The sequence below is a fragment of the Pectinophora gossypiella genome, chromosome 7 (genome assembly GCF_024362695.1).
Source record: "Pectinophora gossypiella chromosome 7, ilPecGoss1.1, whole genome shotgun sequence".
Taxonomy (NCBI): domain Eukaryota; kingdom Metazoa; phylum Arthropoda; class Insecta; order Lepidoptera; family Gelechiidae; genus Pectinophora; species Pectinophora gossypiella.
The window spans coordinates 12,173,422-12,186,539 of NC_065410.1; the positions used below are offsets into that span (position 1 = coordinate 12,173,422).

The 13,118-nt window shown below is 36.1% G+C and overlaps 1 protein-coding gene across 5 annotated transcripts in view; it reads right to left on the minus strand.

Moving 5' to 3' along the window:
• Window positions 1–13,118, minus strand: part of LOC126368360 (cadherin-86C) — a 245,490-nt gene that overhangs the window by 56,444 nt on the left and 175,928 nt on the right. For all 5 annotated transcript variants that reach the window (XM_050012281.1, XM_050012280.1, XM_050012282.1 and 2 more), the window contains one exon: window positions 10,044–10,129. In XM_050012281.1, the coding sequence (XP_049868238.1) occupies window positions 10,044–10,087 (44 nt within the window). In that variant the 5' untranslated portion in view covers window positions 10,088–10,129. The remainder of the gene's footprint in view (window positions 1–10,043; window positions 10,130–13,118) is intronic.

The window sequence follows — 13,118 nt, forward strand, 5'->3', positions numbered from 1 at the left end:
TGATTAATGGAAAGACGGGTCGCGACTCTCGGAACATTTTGTTCACTGATGATTGCTTCTACAATTGGATTTGTAACAAGTCAGAGTGGTACTGCTGAATCTTATATAATTTGTCTCGATGTTGAATGCCAAAGATCATTTTCTAGGTATTAAGTATAAATTTTAATCGTTGCAAAATATTTTTATTCATATTTTTTCGTTGGAAACCAATATTCCACCTATATAGTTTTGTATGATAGTACTTTTTTCAGTTATTCGGATTTTTTAGGAAAAGTTCCTCACGGGTACACTACACTAATAGCAGTCAATTCAGAATTCTACATTATCTTATTCCGTTGGCTTGACACAACTTACCACGTCACGTTGGTTTAACAGAAACCTCAGTGAAGTGTGGGTATTAAGTTCATCATGTGATGAATGTATCTATGACTACCCTAGTTGGGAATAAAGTCGTGAGGTTATGTCATTGTCTTATGAAACATTGTTTTTTTTTTTAATGCTTAAGTTGAAGAAGATTACTGATATGATAAATTATTCAATACAGTACAAAAGAAAGAAACAATATTGTCTTCGCTCAAAAGGTTGCGTCCTCTGCATGCTTTGTTTACCGTCTTATTATCGGCTATTGATTCGACGACCACCAATTGTTTTCGATGTAAACCACAATCATTTATTTAAAATTACTTCTTATCTCTGATTGTTTTATTCATAGATGGAAAATATTGTGTCAGAGCATTACGAGTTGGACCGGTCGATAGGCCACGTTAGACAATGCTCGAAGCTGATTTGGAGCAACCCAACTTACTTACATAATTTGTTTGTGATGAAGTTACTGACAGGTTGCGCAACAACTGTCGCAATACGGATTTACCATTTGCAATAGTCACTGAATTTGTATTGGTAGATGCGACGATAAAAGAGACAATAAATCATACCTTCCCAGTACTAAAACGGTAGCTGTTGGTGCATATTTCATCAAATGCACTTCCCTCTCTGCCCACGATGGATTCAATACGATTCCGTTCACCGGATATGTTGCAACATCCATATGTTTGAATGTTATCAGGATCTAATTTAGTACATGCCTTTGGGTTCAGCATCAGAAATTAGCGATAAAAGTTGCGTTGCAATTTGAATCATAGATTTATTTATTCAGCAATCTTGGAGATCGTGATACCTTGACGCGTTGTGAAACTGAATTGTAGGATTTTTTTTTTATTTAATTGGTTTTTTATGCTTTAGTTCTGAGATGGATTTACTCACGTCAAGATAGGCAGAACTACAAGTAGACCAAACTATTGTTGTGTCAAAGGTAGGTAAATATACCTTTTTTAAATAGTAGACTTGAAAAATATACTATAAGTACACATCTGCCTACCCTTTTGAGGATACAGGCAAGATGCTATGTTTATGTTTAGTTCTATATATATAGTGTCAGGATTCAGCAAATTTTATTGAAGGTGGAATGTACATATTGTAATTGAATCATATTGGACAAGATGTGGTTTTATTTCTCAAATAGCTTTTATTTTTCAAATGGAAGTACTCGACTACAAACAACAAATCACATCAAACTTTTAAATAGCCTTTCTTCTCACACAGACGAACTTAATGAAAGTTAGATAACCTACATAAAACTATCACAAAAGTACACGACTTGAACTTTGCCACAGTCTGACATAAACAGGCTAACACATTATATTTCCTTATCCTCTGGTGAATCTATTCTATCCCCATTCTCGTAATGTGTTGCGTTATCCACACTATTCTCTCGTGACAGTTAATGGTGACCACCAATCACCGCCGCGGGTGCAGGCGAATGGTCACCATCCATCTATCACCGCGTATCTCTTCACGAAATCTGATCCCTCTTGCTCAACTTCGAATGACTACAATGTGTTACAACATTTCTGTGGCACTTGTCACTTCCTTGTCTTTAATGAAGCTTTAAAGTTAACTGTGGTCTAAATGATTTAAAGATAGTAGTTATTTTGCTTTGGGAATGCATATTATAGTGAGAATAAAAGGTATTTTTATTATGCTTAAACCAAAATAGTAGAATAAACTGTGTGTTTATTTAACGTTTTTGCTTTGCAAAAGGAAACGAAATCACTGGCAGCTACATATTGTTCATCAATTTCTAGCTCTCATACTATTATTTAGGAAAAAAAGACAAAAATATACATCTGCCGCCTGCTTACTCTAAATACTAGTAAAATATAAATTAATAAAGGTAAAATTGCGAATGTTAAACATTTGAAATAAATCGTTTACATCCAGAATTTTAGTACCACATCGCCTTCAGACACATGCGAACATACCACGAACAATCTGCAAGGCTTCTGCGTTTATATTATTAATCAGGATTACGCAGTTAGTATTATCATTAGCAGGAATGGGAGCGATTGGAGAGCTATTACCTTCGATGAGTTGGCTTAATAGCAGTTCAATGAGTTCTAATTATGCCGTCTATGCACATGCAATTATCTGGCTAGCTCGGTCCCCTCACTAGACCTTAGTGTTGGCGGTCAGTAATGGATAGGGCATTGAGCCATTGACGTGTGTCAATGATCTTGGTTGATATTCACATGATTATTATGCAACATGCGCTCTTCTCAGGATGTTGTCAAGTGCGAATAATTGTCTTTAACCCTTTCGCGAGTATGTGTCTGCATGTTAAGCTAATCTTGTATATTGCGTCTATATATGCATTTTATTTTATTGGTTTCCGTTTCGTTTTCATTTGTGGTGTAATTTATACTACAAGCATACTTCATAAAAAGGTTATGCAGTGTAGATATGGTCAATGTTTAATTATATTTATTTATTTATTATTATTATTTATTTATACACAAAAAAAATACAAGTGGTTAATTTATTATTTTTAATACTACTTCAGGCTGTTCTGTAAGAGTACACTAGTTTCTAAATGGTATAGCTTATAATATTCGAACTTTATTACCCGACTACTAAAAAGAGTTCGTGTCACGATTATCTACGTTTGTGGAGTTATTTATATAATATTATCTATCCTGGAAACCCTGCCTTTGAAAACGTCCCAATGGCTGGATGAATATTAACGAATGAGCTATCGATTCGTTTCAACCGCCCGATGATTACAGGTTAGGTTTTATTTTTTTAATTACTATGACTATTCTGTACGCTATTTTATTTATTTTCATGTTGGTGTAGGTCAAGGATTGCAGGTCAAGAATTCCACGCAAAATTGACTAAATCCATCAGTCTCTATAAATACTCGAAGCACCTCATTTGTCTTAATTGTTCACAATAAAATCAAGAATAGTCCAAACCCACGCACTACACATCAAACCGTTACCTCACAAAACATAATGGCGGCCTTGTTCGACATATGGCTATCAACTGAAACAAAACATCGATCAGTAGGTTTACTTTCACTAATAGCTTTTATGGAAAGCGCACGTGTAGTATAGTTGACAAAAGTTTCACTTACCAGCACGACTTCAATAGTGTAACAGTTTATGTAATAGCTCTGAGTGAGCATTATAAATGATGGTGATTATAAGAGGATGTATTCTGATACTCAGCTCATAAAGAATAGCTATGATTGATGATGCTATTTAGCTGTTTTGCTAGCTATTTTTGTAGCTATTAGTGGCAGATTTTGCTTATGGTTGCGTATTCTATTTCATTGTCTGTGAGTGTATCATGGTCTATATCTTTAAATAGCATTCTAAAAATAGCGTTAATGCCTTTTATAAACTGAGTCTTTTCATTTTTTGGCGTTTATAGCCTGATGCCTCATTTCATAACTTCTTTAGGTACTTAGTGATTAAAATGTACGCCACTTTAACGCTTCGGTATTTAAGTTAATGTTTCCAACTTCTTTATCATTGATCCTTATTCGCGTTTCCTCTACGTAACTTGTCTAGTAAACAAAAAATGCTCGAAGTATGTGGGAACTGGCCGAGACTTGATTTCACTTTTCATTGATAATTCTTTTCCCACCAATCAATGTAGTGACTTGTGTAACTAGTATTATGGGCAGTAATTACTGGCCACGTTTGCGGCTGGCCACACGGTAGCAATGTTGCCAATTGAAGCACAACTGTTACCCTCAGGCGATAATAATTATTATCATATCATTTGATAAATTATGTTAAATATACGTAGGAGAGTGTAGGCCGATACGTCAATTTTCTAATTTATTTGCTTCTAAATTTATTAAAAAGATTGTCTGTTATTATGAGTGAATTGATTAGTAAGTACTTACGCCTGCGAGCATGTGTAGGGAGAAATAGATATAAAAACCTATGGTGATACATTAGAAAGGATTTGTCTTTTGTGTATCTTGTGTGCTTTATATTTACTTGGATACAAATTAATAATAAAACTTATGTACTAGTTCATTGTTTACCGATCAAGAGTTCTCATGCACTGGTTCTTGAACATAAAAATGCATTACACCCATAACTTCCTCATCAAAGTCGCTCGACTGGGCAACCCTAACCGGATCGGCGTCGGATCGCCCGACCTAACCTAACCGGCGATATCCAACCTAACCAGCGTTCCGACCACTCCGACCAGTTTACACGGAAGGACGTTTTAGGTAGGACGTGCAGAGCTTTATCCGGCAAATCGATGTGACAACCGTGTCTTGGCTTTGCATGCGTTCCGCTCCTGCGCCCGCGCCGGTCAATTAGCCTTGTCACGACGGAGGCAAAAATGTTGATCGACTGAGACATGCGTCGGAGTTCCTGATGCACGTAGTTTTGTAACTGTGAATAGTTTTGTGAAAGGAGTGTGAATGTTGAATGCTTGCGATCCAATAGTAATACGTCTGTCTTAGTTTATTGAATCAAAAAAAGAAGGCCATAAATTCAAGAAGTAATTAATTCAATCTAGCAAGAAAGTTAATATGACTATTTACCAAACAAATTAATGTGATTAGATGCTTTGCATAAAAAAAATGTTTTACTAGACATCCCTGTCGTATCTACATCAACCTGAATAGACACCGGTAATTCAGTTTTAAGTACACCAGACGGTTAATTACAAACCACCTGCCGTATAGACGGATGACATTGTGAAGTACGCCGGAAAGGAACGGATGAGACTTGCACAACACTGGAAAGTATGGTGTGAATGGACTTGATACTTACGTTCTGAATAGAGATAATTAGATTTACAATGGTAAGTGTGTTCGATTATTCTGAGTAATTCCTTACTCAACTAGATATCGACAAAGTAACTTCATTTGTTGCATTCACGTTATGTTAATACTAAATTGGATTTGCAAATTCCAATACGCTTATCGAGAGTTTAAAATTATTAATGATATCCTGCGTAAAAAGGATTTGTACAATTCTGAATACAGTCCTGTTATTACGAGGAGTATTCTCATAGTCGTTCGATGCCATTTTATTTTTATCTAAAGGACTGGTGAAAATGTAAAAATGCCATTTAATGGTCTCCATGGCAACGGGAAGGATGTCGCCGATTATCGGCGTCATTACGGAGCAAACTGGATGACTCTCAGACCGGGAATCGGGAGCCTTGTGCGATTTATTGGGTAAAGTCGAAGGGCAACCGTAGACAGCGCGATTAAAATGGAGGATTGTGTGTTTGACCGCTGTGTATGTAAGTATTTATGTCTCTCCCTGCTAACTCCTTAACCACATAATAACAGAATTAATCAAAGACACTAGAAGCGTCTTGATTGTCTGGTTGATATAGAATATGTGACATCACACTAAATTCAATGTGGCGCACTGTAAAGGACAAAAACTGATGAAAAAGAAATCCCAAGAGTATGTGTTGGGTGTCAAATGAAATGACTGTTGAATGAAAGGACTGTTGTTTGGGCCAAATAGCTAAAATATTTGTATTGGATTTTAACATGTAAAAATCTCCCGTTGATTCAGGGGAGGCCTGTGCCCAGCAGTGGGACGTGTATAGGCTGTTTATGTTTTTTTTTGTATTTTTAACATGTAAAATAATATCAGAAGCAAGGGTCGCGCAGACCGTCACAGTCAAACATTTGTACTTTTTATAACCGGGTAAGATCTATATGCGATTTCATTTTAATAAAAGCCTACTGCAACGCTACTATTTGCCTGGCCAAATAATATGTCCGAAAAAAATACTACATTTTTGTACTACATTTTAGCAACTTTCGCAAAGGCCGGTCATAGGATGGGTGACCACAAAAAAAAGTTTTCATCTCGAGCTCCTCCGTGCTTTGGTAGGCACGTTAAGCCGTTGGTCCCGGCTGCATTAACAGTCGTTAATAACCATCAATCCGCACTGTGCCCGCGTGATGGTTTAAGTCTCGATCTCCCTATCCATCCATAGGCAACGCCCGTGCCCCAGCAGTGGGGACGTTAATGGGCTGATGATGATGATGATTCGAATTCTAAGCTTTTCCTCAGATATATTAACTTATATATATACTTAAATATATTATCGATAAAAATCTTTATCGCTGTTGCTGTCGGAAGGTTTTCAGACATAAACTTGTAGTTGGACAGGAGATGGTAATTTGTGGTAAAAGGTGGGAATAGGTGGTAACTTACAAGGCACTGTTATGTTCAAATAATTTTACGATGCAATAATCTTGTCGTATTGTTCTTGGTTATTGAGCTGTGTCCTTTATTTATAACCAATGAAACAGGTAACAAATGTTAAGAAGATAACCAGAAGTTTGACATTTCACCATCATCTGGTGTTGGTTGTAACTTGTAAGGACAATGACCCACCTCACCAATCCTGGTGGTATATTGTTGAGTCGCCAAAAGAGTGACACGGCTCATGAACGTAATGAAAACTATACAGTAACTTATGAAAATAGCCAGGGCAATGACTAGGTACATTGTTATTGAATGTTACATAATGACTATATGACTGTGTTTTTAGGTTATATTATATATAACTAAACAATGCGTTAGTAATATCATACTGAAATAATAAGTGAGTTAATATCAAGTGGAATTTTTCATCCGATTTACACGGAAAAATGCAGCGTAGTTCAATGCTACTTGAGATCTTTAGTCGTCCGTCTGCGAACGCCTTTGCTTAACCGATCGCTAATTGCTCCTGGCCTTGCGTCTTTTATTTCTTTTCTTTAAAAAATGCCAGGCTAATAACCGACGTTGGTCATAAATGGCAATTTATTATAGCATCTGTAATAACCATGTGGGACGGTAGATAGGCAGCTACACGATTTATTTAGTTAGAGATGAATTTATCTCCCAATCTCGTTCCCATTTCATTAGGGTTCATTTTAGGGGCAAATCCTAAGAAACAATTTATTGTTTTAGTGGTTTTAAAACGTGGGCAGGAAATTTTATTACGCGAATATAGAATTTCATTAACATCTTTCTTGACGTTGAGATAGTAAAATATTTACGATTATGGAATTGAGCTTTCGTAGAGAATTATTGCAAAACAATTTTAGAACCACAACGTAGCCATGTTATTACCATTGTATTGTTTACATCTGTTTTATTACAGTAAGACAAATATTGAGAGATGTTTTAATCGTATTGTCCAACTCCATAACTACATAGACTGATGGTGATGAGGTGGACAAACAGTCAGAGGTTTGTAAGATAAAGACTAGCATAAGATGATCCGTGCTTCGGAAGGCACGTTAAGCCGTTGGTCCCGGTTACTACTTACTGATGTAAGTATGTAACGACTACATGAGTCATGTCAGGGGCCTTTGGCGGCTCAATAATTACCCTGACACCAGGGTTAATGAGGCTGGTATTCCACCTCACAATCCACACGATAAGAAGAAGGTGGTTAACGCTAGATACGAAGTACTTATTTATAGGTGGGATATTTTTTTAAAGCTCAATGTCATCATCATCATCCAAGCCGTGCCCGGCGACGGCGACTCCTGAATGACTATCCCAGGTCGATGTTATGATAGGCTCTAATGTGGCTAGCAAAACCGAACTTCGATTTGAAGATGTACACAACTAGGCTGAAAAGTGAAATATTATGCGAAAACGAGGGATCGACATTTTGTGGGGCCGTAGCCAAATTACAAACTATTATGACAATCGACAGTGATAGTAATTAAAATATATAGGATTGATATAAATTGACATAAGGTCCCCGAGCAGAGATGGATGATGGTTTGTACATGACATACCAACTCGAATATTACAAAAAAGAACCGCTTCTAGAACATTTAGTACTGCCACTGTAGGCATTGGCTTGTTACTAGTTAAAACCTTTAATTGATCTATACTAGCTCTAATATTTTTCTAATAAATACTATAATAGAAACCAACTTTGAAAGAAAAAAATATTATTCATATACATCCAGAAGTTGGTTTTGAAGGTAACCGATTCATTTTAAAAAAATACAAATTCCACAATACGTGAGATTTCTAAACTTACTTTACTCGAGGGTATTAAACCCAGACACGTTTCCTCGCGACAATATGACGAATAACGTCGATAGGCATTAGTCTTCCTTAAGTACCTATTTGTCGTTCAAAGCCGTTTGTATAATAGCCCATGAATTGCTAAATGTGTTACGAAACCCCTCGATGTAAGCGACAATTGATATAGGTTAGCAACTCAAGACTTGGAATCTAATGAACTCAAGAACGTCACAATGAAGATCGTTAATCAAGCGTGTGACTTATACGCAATGGATATTGTAAGCAAATGTATTCAGTATCCAATTAGAAATAATTAAAAAACAAAAACTGTATAAGTGTTTGACTCGTTCTTTGAAGCATAACATAAAGAAGAAACTGAACGAGCCTTTCACAAAAGTTCAGAAAAATATTCAGTTTTATTTCAATTTCTAATAAGAATCTACCTAAGACTTAAATTAAACAAGCTATCAAAATTTCATTTCATTTCATTTCATTTCAAGTGATTCAGTCTAAATAAATTAAATGAAATAAACCAACAAATACCAGTACTGTGGAATATTCAATTAAAAAATAGAAAACGACTCTTATTCAATTTTCATGAGCGATATTGTCGCTACAGTAAACAAGGGCTGACGAAAAGTAAACAACGCTCTCACGTACGGAGTAATTTTCAAAATGAATCACAATTCATTCAAATTCGGCACAGCAGCGCGGCGATATCAGGGAGTAATAAACTATAACTCATTCTTAAAGTTGCTAAAGTACCTACCTATACAACTGAAATTGAACCGACTGAAAGCATAGGAGTTATAACTCTTGATTAATACGCAAGTGGGTTACTTGCTCACAGGGTAAATGAAGATTAACAACGTTTGAAGTAATAACGGAAGCGAATAAACGTCGCGTAGGATTGTAACAGATTATTTCTAATATTGCAATTTGTAGTAAAACACGAACCATCCTTTTACTGTCGATTTCATTTCCGACAACAAGGTGCCTACAGAAGACTTCTTTTGTTAGGTAATTGCACGATGGTTTACAATTAGCAAACAAAAGAAAATGTCAAAGTATGCTAACTTCCTCACTAAATCTCATTTCAATAGGCGCCACAGGCCTTCACATTCTAAGCAATACATTCGTCGAGTGAACATTTCTCGGGCATGCAAATGTCACCCCTCACGTGTGTTTTGCACCAACCAAGTAATTTGTCTGTTATTTATCGTCGTATTCGACTTGATGTATTTCGAAAGGGACATTTAAATCGTGAAATTATACGTGGGACAACGTGGGTGTGATATGACAATGTGCAAATGCGCCTGATGCACGTGTCAAGACAGAGATACCAACGAAATGGAGCCACTTTATGCCAAGCTTGTATTCATGTGATCAAGCCCTGATAATGACATGCAAATTTTTAAGAGCTACGCAAGAACCTACCTAGTATCATGTTACCAACATACTCGTTGATGCGATCAGATCAGGTAATTTGACGAATTATTCAAATGAATATAAAGTTTTTTTTTCCAAGTCAGTAGTTTCAAAAACAACTTGTTTAAGCTTCAGTAGTTTAAGTATTTGTAGCAGACTAATATTCACAAGTTTCTAACAACTAATTGTCAGCAACATTCTAAACAATCTTGTTCTAAGGTTAGTTTCAAAACTCACCTGTTGGTTTTAGTATGTCGGGGCCAAAGCAGCATTCCCAGCATCGTTGCTTACTCCTCATCCTTTGAGAAGCACTGTGTTACGACCTGCAACAAAGAAACCTTAAATCAAAATTTGTTTTATCAATCGTCAGTTCAATTAAGCACAATTAACACGGCGAAATTTCTCTAGCTTCCCGGTTCTGCCGTCTTCAATTAGCACATAGCACGAGAAGTGGAACAGCGTTCCTCATTAGGAGAGCAGTGTGGTAAGATCTTGCGCTCGACAAATGTAAGTAGACCTCTGACATTTTGCATTCTCACCTCTTTGGTATCGGCATCTTATAGTTTATATGACCAGTTACGAGTTGGAACTCGAGCAAGGACTGTGTGGGTTCTTCTTTCAGTTGTTGCGTAGTAGATCTGAGATAACGCATTACGCATGCGCGAGCCATTGTCTTCGCGCCCAGATGCCTAGATAATGCGGCGAAAGCTCGAGTAATATGCAAAGCTTTCAGTTGCGTCGCCTTATGATTCATGCCCAGTATTTGGATTTACCACAGATGTTTTTGGCAGATCGTGTGCGTACTTGACTAATTGTTCTCCCGATTTGGGTGTAATGTAAATCGATGCAGCAGCTGGTAGTTCGTTACGTCAACTGCTGACGAAACAAAAGTATCAAAAGAAAATTATTTCACATAAGACAACAGAATTTAATTACATTCTTGACAACAAACATGAAAGCTCCTAGCAAGAAAATCAATTTGAATAAAATACAAGACAATGTTCCTTCAAGCCATTATGTAAAGGGGTAAAGTTCTCATTATCATAATAATATTGACAATATCAAAGGTAACGTCAATTCAAATCAAGCGCTACAGACATTAAATTCCTAATGAAGTAATAAACAGAGTTTGAACTAGATTTGCGCAACAGAATGTACGGATTTTGCTTGCTCTGTGTTATTGTGAATACAACGCTTTTGCTTGTTGTAAACGTAGTCGACTATTTTGATATGGCTTTTAATGTTGTGGTTGAACGTTGAGAATGGCTTGGCTTGTGAGAGTTGGGGTCTAATTGTGGGGTAAGAAAAGGCGCACGTGCCGAGGTGCGTACCACCAATGCCAACAAGCCGCAGTACAACTGAATGTCGACTAATTAAAATAACAACAGATAGATATGGCACCTCTTAGTTACCTGTGTCTGTAAACGGAGTTAGAGGGTATATTTTATGAATCCATTTGCTGAATTCTCTGAAAGCTTGCTTAGGTGAAATAGCATTCTTCCAAGAAGATTATTGTAAGTTGAAATGGATACAACTTTTTCCTATGTTATGATCATTGAGTCTTCTTACAGTTAGTTTAGGTTCTAAGAAGCTGCGAGATAAAATGAAACCACGCATTGATATGGATTCAACTTTTTCTTATTTAAGTTTGATTTTCTTTCATATTATTAAATAGTTTACCTTTCAGATCAACATAATATCTAATATTAAAATTTTAGGTCAGTAATATAGGTATGACAATTCACAAAAAAATTACAATTATTTGTGTTAAGTCTACCAATAAATTGGAGCACACATTATTCGAACTGCTGTCAGTTATCGAAGACACATTGTATTGATGTCAAAAAGCATGAAGTCATGACAAGGGCTTTTATACGAGTCATGCTTGATATTTACTTTAGTACCTATTTTATTTTAGTCTGACAGTAGGTATTTCGATCATATAAAATCATGAAATACTAAATGTTACTTACTTAATATTTTTAAATAGGTATAATGACATTTTAAGTACCTAGTCGATATACTCCGAATACTTAAGCTGCGAATCAACTAAAGTATCTTTATTTGGGGTAATAAAGTCATTCAAGCTGATTTAACAGCCCTGTTCAGCAATATGGCTACTAAACGAGAAAATGAAAATTGCATAACAGGAAACAACAGCCAAGAAACATGTGGAGGTTGTATTTAAACCGCTACCTACAACAGATCAGATTGAAACCATTGTTAACATTGTTAAACATTTGATTGACACTTGTATCACAGTGCTCCATATTGTCTGAACAAGTACTAGCGTTCGGCACGGGCCCAAATGTTTTCACATTGTTAAACGCACGGATGTTATGTTTGCCCAAACATGCCCAAATGAAGGCAAATATAACGGAGTAGGTACCAAGTATGAACAAAGACCTTATCTGTTCCCTGGAGTTAAATAGTAACTTAGAAACGTGACTGAGATAATTTTTCCATAGAATTAGATTAGGAAAAGGTGTGTCTGAGTTGGCGCACATTTTTTAAGGTCGAACAAGACATGTAGTTTTGCTGCAATGCAAACAAGACCCTAGAAATCAGAAATCAGAAATCAGAATCATTTATTCAACGTAATTATCATGGATAAACTTGTTGAAGGTCAATGTAACATTTTTGAATTTACGTCATTTCGCAAGGTGTTATGGCTGAGGAGAAGAAATGACAAGAAACTGCAACAGCAACACATCTTTTAAAAACCAATGAGAATATACATTACAAGTTATTTAATAACTAGAGGAACACATTCAATACCAGACATTTTTATCATTTAGGTAGTCATTAATCTTATAATAAGCTTTTTTACATAAAGTAAGCTTCACGTGAGCTTTAAATTTATTTTCTGACAAATTTAAAATATTATCTGGTATTTTATTGTAAAAACGTATACATAACCCCAAAAAAGATGAATTTAATTTACTTAATCTAGAATTTTGAATAGCAATTTTATGTTTATTTCTTGTATTGTAAGTATGCCTTTCACAGTTTCTCGGAAGGAGAGATAAGTTTTTACGTACATACATAATGTTTTCATATATATATTGACTTGCGACCGTCAGTATATTTATTTCTTTAAACAGCTCCCTCAAAGAGTCCCGACAACGCAGCTTATAAATAGCGCGAACTGCTCTTTTTTGAATGATGAAAATAGTTTCTACATCAGCGGCTCGACCCCACAGCAAAATACCGTAAGACATTATGCTGTGGAAGTAGCTGAAGTAGACAAGTCTAGCAGTGGGTACATCTGTGAGTTGTCGGATCCTTCTGACGGCATATGCTGCTGAACTT